The 18,341-nt window shown below is 51.1% G+C and overlaps 1 protein-coding gene across 2 annotated transcripts in view; it reads right to left on the bottom strand.

Moving 5' to 3' along the window:
- Positions 1-18,341, bottom strand: part of Sgsm1 (small G protein signaling modulator 1) — a 73,337-nt gene that overhangs the window by 36,658 nt on the left and 18,338 nt on the right. Inside the window, exons 4-13 of one of the 2 annotated variants that reach the window (XM_057764090.1) lie at positions 12,224-12,386; positions 10,585-10,737; positions 9,280-9,347; positions 8,960-9,105; positions 8,707-8,838; positions 5,997-6,121; positions 3,816-3,883; positions 2,659-2,822; positions 2,390-2,522; positions 893-1,057 (exon numbers count right to left, since the gene is read on the bottom strand). In XM_057764090.1, the coding sequence (XP_057620073.1) occupies positions 893-1,057; positions 2,390-2,522; positions 2,659-2,822; positions 3,816-3,883; positions 5,997-6,121; positions 8,707-8,838; positions 8,960-9,105; positions 9,280-9,347; positions 10,585-10,737; positions 12,224-12,386 (1,317 nt within the window). The remainder of the gene's footprint in view (positions 1-892; positions 1,058-2,389; positions 2,523-2,658; positions 2,823-3,815; positions 3,884-5,996; positions 6,122-8,706; positions 8,839-8,959; positions 9,106-9,279; positions 9,348-10,584; positions 10,738-12,223; positions 12,387-18,341) is intronic. The other variant, XM_057764089.1, reaches the window with a different exon arrangement.

Below are 18,341 nucleotides of genomic sequence, written 5' to 3'. Positions count from 1 at the left end.
ACCAATTTCAAAATATAAGCGGAGTCCCCAGGGCCTGGGTGGGGGTAGCGCTGTTTACACTCCTGAACTAGAAGTCAACTTCACCAGGTGACTCAGGTGGGTGGGGGGTCCTTAAAAAGTCATATGCCCATCTAGTACCCCCGATATCCTGGAGACAAAATCCTCAAATGCACCCAACTTGTGGTTATAGGTTCTTTCCTTCCACGATGTAGATTCTGGGGGTTCAGGCACGGTGGCCTTTACTTGCTGAGTCGTCTTGTTGGCCCAAGGCCTGTTTTTCTCTTGTTGTTTTACAGTCAAGGACATAAAACCATGCCCAGCTCTTGGGCTGTACAGAAGGGGCTAGATGTGGCCCCTGGGCACGGGTTGGGGAGCCCTGCTCTAGGACACGAGATGTGAGCTCATCCTCTTACCTGCTATGGCCCCTTAGGACAGCTGCTCTCACCTAGGCTCTTTCCCCAAGCCCAGAGAGGGGGAAGGACTAAGACTCTTGTGCCCTCTCCTTGTTACCAGAGCTCTGCAGCTGACTGGGCCATGCTTACCCACACAACAGAGAAGCATGCTGGCTACAGAGTGAGGCTCTCGCACCCACCAATGGTGTATGGCTCCCCTCTCTCCTCACAGGCTCACCACTGAGCTGGCCAGAAAACACCCAGGTTCTCAGGCTACTCAGAGAGGCACAGGGCAGCAATCGTGCCTCCAGCACTCACGCCATGCAGTCAGCACCCGCGAGTCACAGAACCTAACGGCTCCCTTCTGCGGGGTGGGGACCAAGAGGCACAAGACTGCTTGTTTGTTTCCGTTTTCCATTTTCCTTAGGAACAGACTCAAATGATGACATGGCTGAAGTGGCACCCAGCCCGGGAGAAGGGGACCTGGAACCAAACATTACTGGGGAGCTGCTCCTTCACACTCAGTGTGGGGATGGTGAGGTACCCTCTGGTTTGTCCCCACTGGATCCCCCTGGCCACCACCAGAACGGACTGGCCAGCAGCAAGCATCATCCAGGCAGGACCAACGGACACGGGTCGAGGGACGCCCAAAAGATCAAGGGTAACTTGAGACAGAAAACAAAAAGAATCAGTGAGGAGGGAGAGCTGGTGGGTAGGACAGAGACCAAGAGAGAAACCAGCTCCCCTGGGCTCTAACCCTCCCCTGCTCTGCCCCACATATATTGTGCGGATTAGAGAAGAAAACACAGGACATTTATAAACTGCCCACTCAGTTCCAGGCACTAGATCAGGTTTGCCTTTTATCCTTGGTGACCCGTGTTTCAGAAATAACAGACATTCCAAACAGTGGCAATAACAGCAGTAACGGGGAGAGTTAGGGCCTGTTTCTCTTTGAGACATGCACTGCCCGGCAGCCCCGGCCAGCCTCAAACTCACATTCCTCCTGCTTCAGACTCCTGGTGTTGGATTACAGTGTGCTCCATCACACCTGGCTCAATCCAGGCTTGTGTGTGTGCATGCGCACATGTGCATGCACATGTGTGTTTGAACAGGTGCACACGTATGTGTGAATATCAGTGCATGTTTGTGCAATGCTTGTGGAGGCCAGAGGTCAGTCTCAAGGGTTGTTCTCCAATACCATGCACTTATTTTGGCTTTTGAGACAGTCTCTCACTGGCCTGGAACTTGGCAAGTAGAATAAGCTGGCTGGCTAGCAAGACCCAGGGAACCGCCTGACTCTGACTCCCTAGCACTGGGTAGCAAGTGCCTGCCATTATACCATGCCCGCTTCACATGTGTGTGGATGCACGCGTGCGGGCACTTAAGTGCTGCATGCACAAGTATGCTTGTGTGCAGAGGTCAGAGCAAGATCGGGGGGTGTATCTCTATTCCTTGTCACTTTATTCCACTGAGGGTCTCTTACAACTTGAAGGCTTGCCATTTTGGCTGTGCTGATTACCCAGGGAATGTATGGGGTTTGCCTAGCTCCATCCTCCAAAGTTGGGGTTATGGGCATGTGTAGTCAAGCTTGGCTTTTTATTAGATATTTGAACTCAGATCATTGTGCTTGCATTGGCTCCTTGTAACTCGCAGTGAGATACTGGTAAGAGGGTCACACAGCGGCTAGCGTGCATCTGTTCAGTGTGTGCCGAATGCCTGCAGCAGACAGCCCATTTCACAGACAAGGAAAAAGAAGGCCGGGGAGGGGATGAGAAGAAACCTGACCACGTCACGCCAGGCTTCCAGAGCCCACGGCACCGTCACTATTAGTGTCACCTCCTGCCCAGTGGGTGCTGTTGGTTCTCATTTTGGGGGAGGTGGGAGGCACTGGACCACTTATGGCTTTGAGCTCCCTTTGCTGGCCCCAGCCCGCTACTTGTAACTTTTGGAGTAGATCTCAGAAGGAGCCGGTGAGTGCAGGGCCGAGGGCTGCTTACCAAATTCGGACTGCATGCCAGGGTAGATGATGCGGAACACGTAATCTGTGGCTTCGTCATCCTCTTTATCTGATGATGTGGACTCCGAGGACCCCTGTGGGCTCCGCTTGCGCAGCTTAGGAAATACCTTTCCCTGCAGGAACACATTCCAGGGCAGACTTCAGAGCCATCTGTCCCCACGCCCAGCAACACTGCGGGTCTCACAGTGGGGTCCAGTGATACCCCATGGCTGGCATCGCCTCTGCCTTCTCAAGGACCCCACACCTCACCTTTCCTCGCTGTGACCAAAGTGGTGGGTCCAGCTGCCCATGCGGAAGCAATCCATTCTCCAGGCAGGAGAGGAACTGTAACAGGTGCCCACCCTTGGGGAAGCGGAAGGGTGGCCTCTGGATTCCATCCTGGCTCACCAGCACGACAGTCCCACCACTGTCCACTGCCACCACCACCACCAGACAAGAGAGAACGGCAGGTGTCACTGCGAAGCATGGTGCAGTACCAACACATGCATCCACCCCCAAGACCAACCAGGTCAGGGGAGCCACTCTGAGGCTCTGGGTTGTAGGTGACTGCTAAGAGCATGTATTTGACACCTAATGCATACCAACACTGTATATTAAAAGTTCTGTCTTACGGAAACCCCCAGAATATCCCTGAAAGGCTTAGCTATGACCACCTATTTCACAAGGGACAAAACAAAGGCTCAGACAGGTTTTGTACCATCCCCAAGGTCACACAGCTGGTAAGTTGCAAAGCCTGGACAGTATCCAAGTCTGCCTTCGTAAAGGGGATTAAACCATTGAGTTCCATACCTAGATGAGACACAGTGCACCCTGTTTGTTCTAAATGTACCTTCTTCCGGTTTTAATGGAATGTTCAGGTTACTGATCTCAGGTCTGTATACCACTGATCTTGGACTTAGAAATATATGGGTTTAAGTCCTGTCTCCAGAGTCAACAGTCTGTGTCACTCTGTATGTGACTGCACAAGGCCACCCTGTCACTAAGTGGTTACAATGACTCTGAGCAGCACACTCAGGAAGGTAAAGCCATTTGCTTGAGGAGACACACAGGTTTCCTGTGATGCTAAATAAAGGAACAGGGTGAGGTGGTGAGGAGGGACAGGGACCCACGGTGGACGCCTAGCCACCCACTGTCTCTGCGGTCCCTACCTTGCTATGGCAGTGAGGTGAGGTGGTGAGGAGGGCCAGGGACCCACGATGGACGCCTAGCCACCCGCTGTCTCTGCGGTCCCTACCTTGCTATGGCAGTGAGGTGAGGTGGTGAGGAGGGCCAGGGACCCACGATGGACGCCTAGCCACCCGCTGTCTCTGCGGTCCCTACCTTGCTATGGCAGTGAGGTGAGGTGGTGAGGAGGGACAGGGACCCACGATGAACGCCTAGCCACCCGCTGTCTCTGCGGTCCCTACCTTGCTGGTGACAGTGAAGGTAAACGATCTCCTCTAAGCGGATGGTCACAGCGTAGTCCCAGTAGACGCTGGAAAGGGAAAGTGGGGGAGACTGCAGGAGACCAGAAGACCAATGCAGGGGCACCTCTGCCTTCACCAAGACCCACTTGTCCCAGTATCTGTGTCCCCAGACTATCCAGCCATCCCCCCCTTCTTTTGGTCTCAGTACCTCAACTTTCTGAAGAATCCCTCCTCCCTAGCTACATGGTTACCTGAGCAGAACTTTGCCAAATCTCTACCCTGGGACTCTGGGATGACCCAGGCCGGCCAATCAGCACTGAGCGGTCACAGTGATTGATGCATGATTGGCACCATTACTCAAGCACATCAGTGGGCGGGAACGATCCTTCCTATTTATGCCTAGACAGCCCAGGAGAGCTCCTTGCTGCCCAGGGATGTTCAGACCATGCATGGAAGGTCAGGAAAGCAAAGACAGGATGAGTCCAGGCATGGCCATTCAGCTCCCTGGGTCCAGCCTTCAGTCTCCTGCTCTTGGACTCCTGGATCATTGGACAAATGCTCCAATTAGCTTGGACTTGACATTTTTGCACCTGGAAGTTAGGTAGCTATACTAGCCCAGAACCTTCCCTCCAGGCCACCATGTGACCACAGGCAGAAGTTAGAATGGCCACTCCCAGCTCTGACCTTACCTGGGTAGGTAGTATGACTTGAGGGTTAATCTAAGCCTCAGTTTCCCGGACTATAAACTGGAGAATCCAATAAGATCCCTACTGTAGTGTTTCTTTGGGGATTCAACAGAGCCTTCATTTGAAGGACTCAACCCAGAGCCCCCCATACAGTCAGCTCAGAGCACAATGCCTTGGGCAGGGTCACTCTGAGTACTGACTGAAGCATGTGCTTCTAGCTTAGAACCACCATTATTCTAAAATGATTTTCCCCATCAGAACACCTTGGAGGGGGCACCTGGGAATGTGGGCTCTGTGGGAGCCTAGGAACGCAACCACTCAGAAACTCCGGACCAGGGAGCAGAGCTCAGCGCTCCCCGGTAGCAAAGCCACTCCCAGATTGACCATGGTCCTACCAAGCTGCCATGTAAGCACATGGGCATGATCAAGGCCCATCCTGGGGAAAGAGGAGGCCCCGTTACAGAGTCCTCTAGCCCAGGCTCCCCTAGACAGCCGGGTAGACTCTCTCCCCTGTGTGACCGTCTTCCTTCTCTCCTGTCACCATGCATGGCAATCTGAGTCTTTTCCTTTCAACCCCTGCTTCTGCCCTCAGCTTCCTGCCCCCAGGTCCTTTCCCGAGACATCTCTTTTTCAGAGATCCTTTCATGGCACCCGCTCGGGAGGACCCAGACTAACACAGGTACCAAGCCAGTGGCTGCATCCCACTTCTGACACCTCCACCCTTCTGCCTCTCAGCTGGAGTCAGAGCAGAATCTCATTACAGGCCTTCCTACCCTGGGCCACCAGCTGGCCATGCCAACGGCCAGGGAGCAGACATCCTTGATGGTGGTCAGCAACCACAGTGCCCTTTGGATTTATCGGTCCCCCTGCACGTGTATGCACACCCTGCAGTGCAGATGAGGAAACTGAGGCTGGGGGTTGTGGAGGTGATTGCTCAAGGCCACTTGGCTGGGGGGCACTTCCTGATTCAGTCTGACAGTCTGACAGCTTGGCTAAGGTGTCATTTGCAGTCTCTATATTTGCTATCCTTACACTTTGATAGGTCGGGGAAGCATATTTACGAATTCTTTAAATTGCCTTTAAAAATTAATTAATCAATTAATTAATGTGTGTGTGGGGAGTGCACGTCATGTCGAATGAGTGGAGGTTAGAGGTCACTTCTCTCCTTCTACCAGATGGGTCCCAGGGATAGAGCTCAGGTTGTCAGGCTTGGTGGAAGGCACCTTTGCTCCCTGAGCCATCTCACCGGCCCTGGAGAGCAGATGTATGGATGTGATGGCCGACCATGCCTACCCCACCCCCAACCCCACCCAGGCTCTGCCACTCTGTCTCCGGGTGCTCCCAAGGCTGGTGTTCTTTCTGAGGCCACAGCAGCAAGGAGGCTAGTAGGTGACCATGCCAACCAGGAAGAATGGCAGGCAGGGCCATCCTCCACTGAGAAGAGAGCATCCTTGTGCTTAGGGGAGTGAAGGGGACTCATCTGAAGTTCTCTTACCTCTTTTCATAGTCCAGGTCCCCCACAGACCCATTCATCAGCTGGTTGGGTGTCCACTTCAAGGTCATGACATCAGCCGTCTGGTGCAGGGACAGGTACCCTGGCACGGCTTCCATGTCATCCCTCTGCAGAGAGGAGAGGAGAACTCAGGCCAGGCCATGTTGCTGGACACAGAAGCAGAACCCAGGAGCTGAGCTGTTGGTTGCCACCACTTGGCACCTTCCCGGTGCCGTGCTGAGCAAAGCCACCCGCAGCCGAGCATCCAGGGTGAGCTTGGCAGAGTCCAGCTGCGAAAGCTGCTCGCCCCAGCACGTGCCCCCACGTCTCCCTCTTGAGACTGTCTCCACCCCAATGTTCCTCTGGACCCAGTAAAGGAGGCTGTGGCTCCAACATCGCCCCCTTTACAAAGGCCTGGATCTAGGCCAGTCTTCAGGGGTAAAGAGAGGGCAGGTAACCTACACCGCACCCCATAGGTGTCACCCAGAAAACCTTCCTCCTAACACTCTTCTGTGCTTCCACCCCACAGCCCAATCTTCCATCTACCCAGAATCTACCCATGGGCTCTCTCACCCACTTCCCATCACTCCAAGTTAGAGGGTGGGCAAGAAAATGCTCCCATCGCTCTTCTGGGAAGGAGCCCTCCACTCCTGAGTCACAATCTTATCTGTCCCCGATTTGGGACACATCTGATTTCCTGTGGCATCTCACAGCTGTGAAGTGGCTGTCGTTGCGTGATCACACGCAGGCTCAGTCTCATCTCTGTCAATCACTCCTCCGTTGAGCTTGGCAGGGCTGTTATTTTGCAGGGAGGACATATGAGTCCGTTTTAAGCATCTCCTGGCAGAGGAGCCTGTGAGTCAGCTTTGAGAGACGATGCCGTTGTGACGTGGCCTTGAGAACAGGGTGACAGTCCATTTTTCATCTCCCCAGGTCACCCAGCCCCAGATCTCCTTGGAAAGCAGGGATGGCGTGGTCCATGGGCCTTCAGACCCTCATTGGAGATGAAAGCACTCACTCTGTGCTTATCAGAACTTCTGGGTGAGAGGTCACCAAAGTTTTTGTATTGAGAGACTGACAGGAAATGCTTTCTTTCTCTCTCTCCATTTCCCTCCTCTTTTCTCTTCTCCCTCTCTGATGTGGATGGTACCTTGGGCCCACTAAGCCTTCTACCTCTGGAGCAGCACCCAGTCCTTAGCAACAGAAGCTTCTTTGTTGGTCACTTGAAATCCAGCTGCATCTTAAACTCATGACTTCCTCATCTGAGAAACTTGGACCTTGCACCCAGTGTGATGCAGAAATGACAGGCCACACGGTGGAATGACCTGCCCAGGGTCACCCAGCGGTTGAGGCTGTGGGGCCTCTTCCTGCTTTCTTCAAGCTGGGCCCAAACACCACACTGATTGTAACCCAGAGACCCTGAGGCCCTTCACAGTGAGCACTGGCCAGATGTCAGTGACAGAAAGGTCCACCTTCTCAGCGCCACACCTCTGCCACACCATTCGCTGAGCGACAGCAAGAGCGCACAGCCAGGCAGATGGCCTGGTGGACAGGGATGTACGGACAGACTAAGTGGACAAGCCGGTAGGTGGGTAGAAAGATTAGCAATTGGTGGCGGGAGGTGTAGAGAACGGAAGAGCTGCTGGCAGGGCAGCTAGCTAGAAATATGGCCATTTGTATCTACATAGAGATGTGCGGATGCCTAGATTATGCGTGTATATATGTATGTATAAGTAAGTAGACGAAGATATGGATGGGTACTCAGCCAGATGGATACAGGGGAGTGAATGGAGGACGATCGCTTACTGGCAGATGGATTGACAAAGGGATGAATGAACAAGTGGGAGGCTGGATACAGAGATGATGACTGGGTAGATGGATGGACAAGCAAATATATGGATACATTATATAGGTAGGAGGGTACTGGCAAATGGAGGAATAGAAATTTTTGAGTGAGTGGATGGATGGATGGATAGGTGAATGGATGGAAGGTTGGATGCATGATGGATGGATGGATGGATGGATGGATGGATGGATGGATGGATAGATGGAGAGATGGATGGATGGATGGATGGATGGATGAGTGGTTGGATGGATAGACAGGTGGTTGGATGGATGGATGGGTGGTTGGATGGATGGATGAGTGGTTGGATGGATAGACAGGTGGTTGGATGGATGGATGGGTGGTTGGATGGATGGATGGATGGGTGAATAGATGGATAGAGGTAGGTGATAGATAGGTGGTTGGATGGATGGATGGGTGTTGGATGGATGGATGGATGGATGGATGGGTGGATGGGTGGATGGATGGATGGATGGATGGATGGGTGGATGGATGGGCGGATGGATGGATGGATGGATGGATGGGTGTTGGATGGATGGATGGATGGATGGATGGATGGGTGGTTGGATGGATGGATGGATGGATGGATGGATGGGTGGGCGGATGGATGGAGACACTGCTGGGTAGATGAAGCCAACACACAGATGGAGGTTGGATGGGTGGGTGATTATATAGGTAGATGAACAGATGCTTAGATGGAGTTTTTGGTAAATTTATGAATGAACAGATGGGCAGGTAGGTGGGTAGATAAATCAATATGTAGGCAAATGGATGAATAAATGGATAGGCAGCCTAAAGCTTGAGGGACCTTCCCTCTCCCATAGCCTGTAGTCAAGCCCTCAGAGCGTGATCTAGGCCCACCCAACTCACTGGCTGAACCAAGACGTTGTTCTTGCCATAGAGCAGGGTGGCCCTAGAGTTCTGATGCAGGGATTCTACGTAGTCCCGGGCAGAGACGGATGGTCGGTCGTCCATGCTGCCGCTCGAATGCCTCTTCTGGATCTGGTGTCATGAAAGGACAGAGATGCACCTGTGAGTGGCCCTCAGGCCTCCCACCCCGTTCCCTGCCCCAAGGCCAAGTGCAGGCCCTGTCCAAGGCCCTCCCACTGCCCACTCATCTCACACAGAGTGCCGGCCGCTTGGTGGGCGAGTCCTGTCTCAGATGTGAACTGTGGATCCGGTGTCTCTGGACCAGCTCATCAGCTGAGGGGTCAGTCCAGAAGTGGTCAGCGGTCTTCATCTTGGTATACTCCAGGGCACAGGGCCCCACTGCGGAGAACACAAGGCTGGGAACCTGGAGTCCCCAAAAGTGTGCCCACCCAACTGCCTCAGATCGTTCCCTTTCTTTCCAGGCAGTTAGGATGCCCCAGAGTCCACTAGAGCAAGAGACAGGTCCCTGAACCCCTAGAGCAAAGGACCAGATGCAGCCCAGAGCCTACTTACCTAACAAAGAGGCGAGGATGGGGCCGTCCACAGGGTCCATCAAGAGAGCCTCCTTCTCATAGTATTTACTAGTGGGAGGGAAGGACATGCGGGTCTGCATGGAGACCAGCAGAGGGCGCACGTGGGTGGACTAGGTTCCACACCCCAGGAGCCCAGCTCAGAACCTCAGCTGCAGGGGGACAATAGCTGTATCTCATAGGCTAAGCAAAACAATTGACGAAAGGCGCCTGGCCTGGTGTTCATGGGCACCTGCTCACTACACAGCCCCGAGGACTTTAGGAGAGCAAAGGAGTCAGAAGTGAGGTTCTCGGGATGCTGTTCTTCTGTTTCCAAGGCAAAGCAAGTGAGGTCTAGCATGCTGTACTGTAGATTCAAAGGCTGTGCTAACAGGCTGTCCTACCCTGGTCGTCAAAACAAATGTCAACATCAAGCCCCAGGTCCCTGAAATTTGACCCTGATAAATGCATGATGTCATCAATACAATGTCCGTGCTGAAGGGGTTCACCTGTTTGTGAGCAGTAACAGGAATGAAAACTCATCTAAATGGAACTATTAATAAGGACACAAAAGTTAGAAGGGCTCTGGGAGGCTGCATGGTTAAGTTCTCACTTTGAGAGTACGCGGGTCTGATTGACGGCACCCACATGGTAGATGATGTGTGGCTGTAGTTACCAGGATGGGTGCCGAATAAGAAGTCTCACGCCATAAAACCTTTACAGCCGATTAATCTGAGTCAGGAGAGGAAGTGTCTAGAGTCACTGTGTATTTTCGACATACTGTGGCCCACTAAACTCATTTCTATATATTTGCTGTAAACCACCATGTGCTTTTAAGCAGAAGAGACCACCAAGGCACAGAGAGGTAGGGTAGCTGTCAGCTGTCAGCTACCAAGTGGAGGAAACCGCAAAAGGATGGGATCCAAGATCCCTCCGTCTTGCCCGAAATGTGAAGCCCCTGTTTCCACACTGCTGTTCAATACCTGAATCCTCTCCAGGTTTCAAACTGCAGTAGTTCAGGGTCAAACCTCCAGGAAGCTTTTTTTTTTTTTTTTTTTTTTGATTTTCAAGACAGGGTTTCTCCATAGCTTTGGTTCCTGTCCTGGAACTAGCTCTTCTGGACCAGGCTGGCCTCGAACTCACACAGATCCGCCTACCTCTGCCTCCCGAGTGCTGGGATTAAAGGCGTGCGCCACCACCGCCCAGCAGCTTTTATTTAAGCTTTTCAAACTTGAGAAAAAGCTTATTTATTCTCAAGGGTGCAGTTCCCAGAATGGTCCACCAGGCGGCCACAGAGCATGCCTCTTACCTGCTGTTTTCCACCAGATAGTGAACTATTTTGTCCAGGACCCTCTCAAACAGGGCAGTGCGGATCCACAGGTGCTTGATGGCCAGCGGGGACAAGTTGGGCAGTTTCGGCAGCTTCCGCACATTCTCCTGCAGGCCCTGGATCTGGTTTCTCCTTTGAGACCATCAGGAGGAGAGAACACAATCAGGAAAGAGGGAATCCATAGAACAAGTGCCCTCCTCACTCCTGATGCATAGATGGGAAGGTGGGGGTGAGGGTGGGGGTGAGGGTAGGGGTGCAGATGGGGTGGGGATGAGGGTGGGTGAGGGTGGGGGTGATCGTGGGGTGGGGGTGATGGTTGGAGGGTGGGGTTAAAGGGTGGGGGTAAAGGTTGGGAGTAGGGATGATGGTGGGGTGAGGGTAGAGGGTGGGGGTGAGGGTGAGGGTAGGGGTGGGGTGCGGATGGAGTGAGGGTGATAGTACAGGTGTGGGTGAGGGTAGGGGTGGGAGTTTAGGTGTGGTGGGGGTAAAGGGTGGGGGTGATGGTGGGGTGTGGGTGATGGTTGGAGGGTGAGGTTAAAGGGTGGGGGTAAAGGTTGGGAGTAGGGATGATGGTGGGGTGAGGGTAGAGGGTGGGGGTGATGGTGGGCGTGGGGGAGAGTGAAAGCATCAGGCAGAGAGCGGCCAAGAATGAGCAGAACACTGCAAGCTCTGCCAGCAGGGAAGCCAGATGCCAGCCCCTGTCCTTTCTCCTCTTCTGCTGTCTCTCCTTCCCTCTCTTTCCTCTCCCCTCCCCCTTCTAGAAAAGAATGGCCAAGGAGGCTTAGATCCTAGGTTCTTTTAAAGACACCCCGCTGTCCTTGGGAAGGTAACTGTGTACTATGGCCATGAGGGTCCTGTGGCCTCACCCACTACCATCCCACGGCTCCATGGTCCAGCAGGACACAGCCCCATTCAGTTTCCCACATGCCCACCTCTCCCACAGAGCCCTTTTGCTGCAGGTCTCCAAGATAGGCTAAGCCAGCAGATCTGGCTCTGAGTTCAAGGAAGAGACCTGGCCTCAGTGGACAAGGTGGAGAGTGACCAAGGAGGATATTTATGCCAACCTCCGGTCTCCACCCAGACACACACACACACATGCCCACGTGTGAACATGTACACGGGTGTACACATCACACACACAGAAATAAAATGGGGGCATGGTTTCCAGTTGGCACTTAATCTCTCAACAGCCATCTTGTGCGATGAGCCAGGAGCTAGACACTGCCTGGAGGCTGGGGACACAGATGTGGCAGCCTGGAGGCTGGGGACACAGATATGGCAGCCTGGAGGCTGGGGACACAGACGTGGCAGCCTATTCTTGCATTCTCAGACTCAAGTTCATGGTTGGGGAAAGAACAATGCAAGTGTAACTACAGACAGGAAGACAGGGAGTGAAATAACAGGGGGATGGGACAGAGATGATGGAAGTGGGTGGGATTTAGAGAGCTGGGGGAGCGGAGTGACAAGTGGGCGGAGCATGTGCCAAGGCTCTGGGGCAGGAGCAACTGGTGGGCCTGAGGAGCAGACAGGAAGAGAGAGAGAGACAGATAGACAGGAGGCATGGGCCCTCACCAAGCTAAGGAGCAATGCACACTGATGCCCCCCATGCCACACTCACGCGCTCTCGATGAGCTGCTCTAGTTCCTGCACCTTGCGGCTCAGCTCCTCGGCCGGAGGGAAGCCTTTGCCCACCTTCATGAAGAGCGCGGCAATCTTGTTGCTTCGCAGGAAGCCAGCAGCCCTCCGCCGCAGCCCGTGCAGCACACAGGCCTCCACTGCCGCTGTGGGGACACGGTGATCAGTAGCTCGGTCCACACTCCTTAGCACCAAGAGCAACTTAACACCAAGAGAAAATGCGTCCATGCCCACTCGTCAGGCGCACCAAAGGAATCAAGAGAGGTTGGGGTCAAGGTTGGCCACGGCTGCTCACCTCTGTCAACCAGCAGCCTGCTGTGGACTAATGACTTCCCCCTTTCTGCCTTTGTCCCCCCCTTAAAAGGGGGTGCAGGGTGAGCAGTGATCTATCAGGATGCTGTTAGGATACAGGACAAAGTGCACAGGACATTCTTAGAGCCCACACAGAGAGCTCTTTCTGAGTCCAGGCGTCCTTGCTGACAAGAAGACAGATATTGATGAGCCTCACCTGAGTTAAAGAAACCATTGCCATCTTTGACATCACAGCCACCATCCCACCATCATGTCCATCAGCTGTGGCCATTGCCATTACCTTCTTCACCCTCACCATCATCACCTGTTATCACCATTGTCTCCGTTATCATCAGTATCATCGTTATCATCACCATCCACACTATCGTCACACTATCACTAACCTCACCATTGTCACCACCACCATCTTCACCTTCGTCATCATCATCACCATCACCATTGCCTTGTCTAGATTTTATGTCAACTTTACACAAGCTGTAGTCATCGGCAAAGAGGGAACTTCAACTGAGAAAACATCTCCATAAGATCAGGCTGAACACAAGCCTGTAGGGAATTTTCTTAATCATTGATGAATGTGGGAGGCCCAGGCCACTGTGGGTGGGGCCACCCCTGGGCTGGTGGTCCTGGGTTCTATAAGAAAGCAGGCTGAGCAAGCCAGCAGCAGCTCCCCTCCATGGCCTCTTCATCAGCTCCTGCCTTCAGGCTCCTGTCCTGTTTGAGTTCCTGTCCTGACTTCCATCAGTGATGGAAGTGTAAGTGAAACTTCCAAAGCTGATTTTGGTCATGGTGTTTTATCACAGCAACTATACCCTGAGACAATAATTATCATCACCTTCATCGTCATTATCACCACCATCACCATCATCATCACCACCATCACCATCATCATCACCACCATCACCACCATCACCGTCACCACCATCACCATCATCACCACCATCACCATCATCACCACCATCACCATCATCATCACCACCATTACCATCATCATCACCATCATCACCATCACCACCATCATCATCACCACCATCACCATCATCATCACCATCATCACCATCACCACCACCACCATCACCACCACCACCATCACCACCATCACCATCATCATCACCACCATCACCACCATCACCGTCACCACCATCACCATCATCACCATCATCACCACCATCACCATCATCACCACCATCACCATCATCACCACCATCACCACCACCACCACCATCATCACCACCATCACCATCATCACCACCATCACCATCATCATCACCATCACCATCATCATCACCATCATCACCACCATCACCATCATCACCACTATCACCACAATCATCATCATCACCACACAACCACCATCATTGCCTGGGAATCCTCTTTCTATTTCCCACCGGTATGCATTAGGTGCATACTCAGTGCTCACTGACAAGTGAATATACAGTAAGATCTCCCCCTTGCTGGGTAGTAAACAACTGTTAGAACTGATCTTGCCCTGTACCTGCCACAAAACCGTGCAGCGAGAGCTCTGGTGAGCACACCCTGAAACGGTGAGCCAACTGGTGTTCGGCAAAGCACACACATACGGAGAGACACTAGGGACTTGGCTACCTGTTGCTTATTTTTTTTGTCACTGGGTTCCTTCATTTCGTGTTGAAGGCACTTCATTTTGAGGAATGCCTGATGGCGCGCTATCTGCACATGCAGATGGGCATTCCGGGCAGGGCTCCTGGGGGCTTCCATAAAATGGGGCTTTTAGTTGACCTGTACAGTCCTCTAGGATTGGTCAATCGGCCCCTGGGGTTTGGATGTGTCTGTTTAGGTCTTTCTGACAACTCTCCCCAAACAACAGAGAATGAGAAAACTTTACACTGCATTCAATGTCTTTCAGTTTCTCCCACTCCCAAAGAGCGTCAGTCTGATATTCTTCTTATTATTTTTAAGCCAAGGTCTCAGTATGTGGGTATAGCTAGCCTAGAACTCTTTATGTAGATCAGGCTGGCCTTAATCTCACAATGATCCACTGCTTCTGTCCCTGTCTCCTGAATGCTGGGATTGGGTGCAAGGGGCTGGGGATGGAGCTCTTTACAATTCTGCTTTGAGACAGAGTGACGGTTTAAATGAGAATGTCCTCACAGGCTCATATGTTTGGATATCTGGTCCCCAGTTGGTGGAACAATTTGAGAAGGATTGGGAGGTGTGGGTTTATTGGAGAAGGTGTGTGATTTAGGGCAAGTTTTGAGGTTTCAAAAGCCCATGCCATTCCCAGTCAGCCCCGCCCCCCTCTGTCTCATATTTGTGGATCAGAGAGTGTAATCTCTCAGGGACTGCTCCAGAGCCATGCCTGCCCACTGCCACACTCCCCACCAGGATGGCTATGGACTCGCCCTCTGAACTCCATGGCATTTTGTTACCAAAGAAAAATCCCTAAGACACAGGGTCTCACGAAGATGCCTGGACTGGACTGGAATTTTTGGACCAACTCACCACAGCCTTCTGAGTGCTGAGATGACAGGCCTGTACCACCAGGTCTGGCTGGCTATGACATTCTTTAACTGCATTTTATTCCCCTGCAGCTTAACTGACAGCTGTGTCTGCAAGTTTTAACATGTCATTTTATCCTCAGATAGAAACATCCAGAAAAAAGTAAAAGCTGTCATAAACATATAAAATGCAAAAATACATTTTATATAAATAAAATATTACAGTCTACACATACACAAGTGTGCTCATATATGTTTAAATCGACACACTCTACTTTGCTCGTGACATCCTTGCTGGCCAGCCAGTTGGTCCAAAATGAAGACATTCGGGCTCAGCAAGAGACCCTGTCCCAAAAACAATTGGGTGGAGAGCAACTAAGGAAGGTACCCCATGTCAATCTCTGGCTCACACACATGAACACATGTGAACACATGCATATACCACACACACTCAAAATAAAGAAAGATAAATGAATAGGAGAACTTGCCCAAGGTCACTCTTTGGGTTGGTGTTTGTCAACTGGATATAGGCTAGAGTCCTCTGGGAAGAAAAAGCTCTACTAAAAGAATGCCCCATCAGACTGGTCTATAGGGAAGCCCATAGGGCATTTCCTTGATTAGTTATAGGTGTTGGAGGGTCCAACTTACTATGAACGAGCTGGTGGTCACCGGTTCTATAAGAAAGCAGATTGAGCAAGTCATGGGGAGCAAGCCAGTGAGTAGCACCCCTCCATGGCTTCTGCTTTGGTTTCTGTGCCCAGGTTCCTACCCTGATGTTGTGGGACAATCTCAGTCAACAGAATGGCGTGCCAACATGGGGCTGACCAAATCTACTTAAAAGCCTGAGAGAGCTTGGGAAGTTACTCTAGATAAAAAAGAATAGAGTTAAACACGGCTTCTTAATAGCAGCATTTTCTCAGGTGGGCTCTGCTTGCGAGAGGAAAGTACTCTCATTTAAGAGAGGCTTCCTGACTCAGCTTTAGCTGTAAAACTTTGCAGGTCTTTTAAAGAGGTCCTGCCAAGAAACATATAAATGGTATTGATACTTTTTGGTGGTGGCAGGGACCTTGAAATACCATAGAGTTGTGGCAATAGACATGGCTCCAGCCAGTACCTCCGCCATGAGGCTGAAATCTCAGAAAGCTAAGGAATGGACTGGATTCAGCTGTCAAAGTCATGGCTTTACTCTTAGCCATATTTCTGAGCAAATTAAAGACTCACGTGGTCAAAAAAAAAAAAACAGAAATACACAGTAAAGAAAGATTCAAAGATGAAGAAAACCTCTAAGTGTGTTAAAAATATATGCAGGCGCCAGGCGGTGGTGGCACACGCCTTTAATCCCAGCACTTGGGAGGCAGAGGCAGGTGAATCTCTGTGAGTTCGGGATCAGCCTGGTCTACAAGAGCTAGTTCCAGGACAGGCTCCAAAGCCACAGAGAAACCCTGTCTCAAAAAAACCAAATATATATATGTATATATATATATATAGGCTTGGGAAAGAAAAGAGAAAGGTTAAAGTTCTTAAAATAAAAAAGAAAGAAAAGGAGTAGTTGGGTGTGGTGGCACACGCCTTTAATCCCAGCACTTGGGAGGTAGAGGCAGGAGGTTCTCTGTGAGTTCAAGGCCAACATGGTCTATGAAGCGAGTTCCAGGACAGCCAAAGATACACAGAGAAACCCTGTCTCAAAAAGCCAAAAAATTAAAAAGAAAACTAAAAGAAATTGAGGTTAAAATAAAGCCACGTAAAGATGGAAAACACACAGAGGATCTGCATACTGTATGTTATTATGTTCTGTTTGAATTGTTTGAATGCTGAGGAAGGAGCAACAGTTGCTAAAAGATATTTGTTTATAAATGCTGCTGAATTAATACAAGATAGGTATTTTGAAAATACCTTGACTTCAAAATTGAAGTCAAAAGGTATGTTAACTTGGAGAAGAGGTTTTGCTTTTGTTTCCACAGAAAATGGGAGGCTGTGGATTCATTCTGAGTTAAGAAAAATCAGGTTTGATCAAGGAATACTACCTAAGAAATCTCCAGTAGGAATAGATGACACAGATGTCTGAGTTCTGCATCCAGAACAGATTCAAGACTGCTGCCTGAGATGATCAAGCCTCACAGGATACTCCAGTCATGACTTGATCATAATTCTAAATTTTCTTTAGGTCCACATAAGATTATCAGTGCCCCCAACCAGCAGAAAGTAGCCTGGAAAACTATGCCCACATTCCCGAAAAAAATGGACTATGGATATTTTCCCTTGTTTGGAATGTTGGTTACAATTTGTTATGAATAATAGTCAGGAGAAAAGTTAAACAAAGGATATTAGATTCAGAGTTCTTGTTTTTGTTTTGTTTTTTTTTAGAGGGGGAAGTGCTGTAGGACAATGGTTTGTACCCTGTCAATTGTATTTAATAGAATGCTGACTGGCCAGTAGCCAGGCAGGAAGTATAGGCAGGGTGATGAGAACAGAAGAATTCTGGGAAGAGGAAAGCTCTTTCTGCAGTCACGACCCAGCCACAGAGCAATCAAGATGTGACTGCCACACTGAAAAGGGTACCAAGCCACGTGGCTAACAGAGACAAGAATAATTTTTGATTTAATTAATACAGTTTCTATGTGGTTCAGTTCTGGGCGGCAATCCCCTGCAACCCCCTGATGTCCCTCTGTGATGGACTGTGACCTAGAGCTGTAAGGAGAAACACACCCTCCCACAAGCTACTGTTGACTCTGGTGTTTATCATAGCATTTTAATGCAAACCAGGACATGCACTCAACAGGAAGAGGCAGAGGTGGGATTTGAACTCAGTCTGCCTGCTACAAAGTGGTGAGGTTCTGCTCCACACACAATCAGTCCCAGTGGTGGTTCCCCAGTCATGTGGATGGACCTGGGCAGGCTGGCTACATATCCTTGCTCGGGTATCTTCTTCACAAGGCCATGATCATAGGAAGGGACCCCACTGTGCACTTCCAATGAGACATTCCACTTACTAAAGTTCCAAGGAGAAAAGACAAGAGGTTCCCCTTCAAAACGGCCACCCCATCATGAGCTGGAGGTGACCTCAGGCACAGGGAACCTGGCTCCTCCTGAGCGGCGATGGCCTACAGTGGGGTCTGAGTCGCACTTCAGACCTTCCAGGCTCAGTCTGCTAAATGTGGGTCTCGAGATACCTCAGTGGCTGCTAACTCCCCACACCCAACTATCTATTACAGGGTCTTCTTTAGCCCAGGCTGGCCTGGAGCCAATATATAGTTGAGAATGACCTTAAACTTCTGGTTCTCCTTCTCCCACCACTGGAGTGTGGGGGTACAGGCG

Source organism: Chionomys nivalis, chromosome 3, assembly GCF_950005125.1.
Source record: "Chionomys nivalis chromosome 3, mChiNiv1.1, whole genome shotgun sequence".
NCBI lineage: Eukaryota > Metazoa > Chordata > Mammalia > Rodentia > Cricetidae > Chionomys > Chionomys nivalis.
This window is presented reverse-complemented; position numbering and strand designations above follow the sequence as displayed.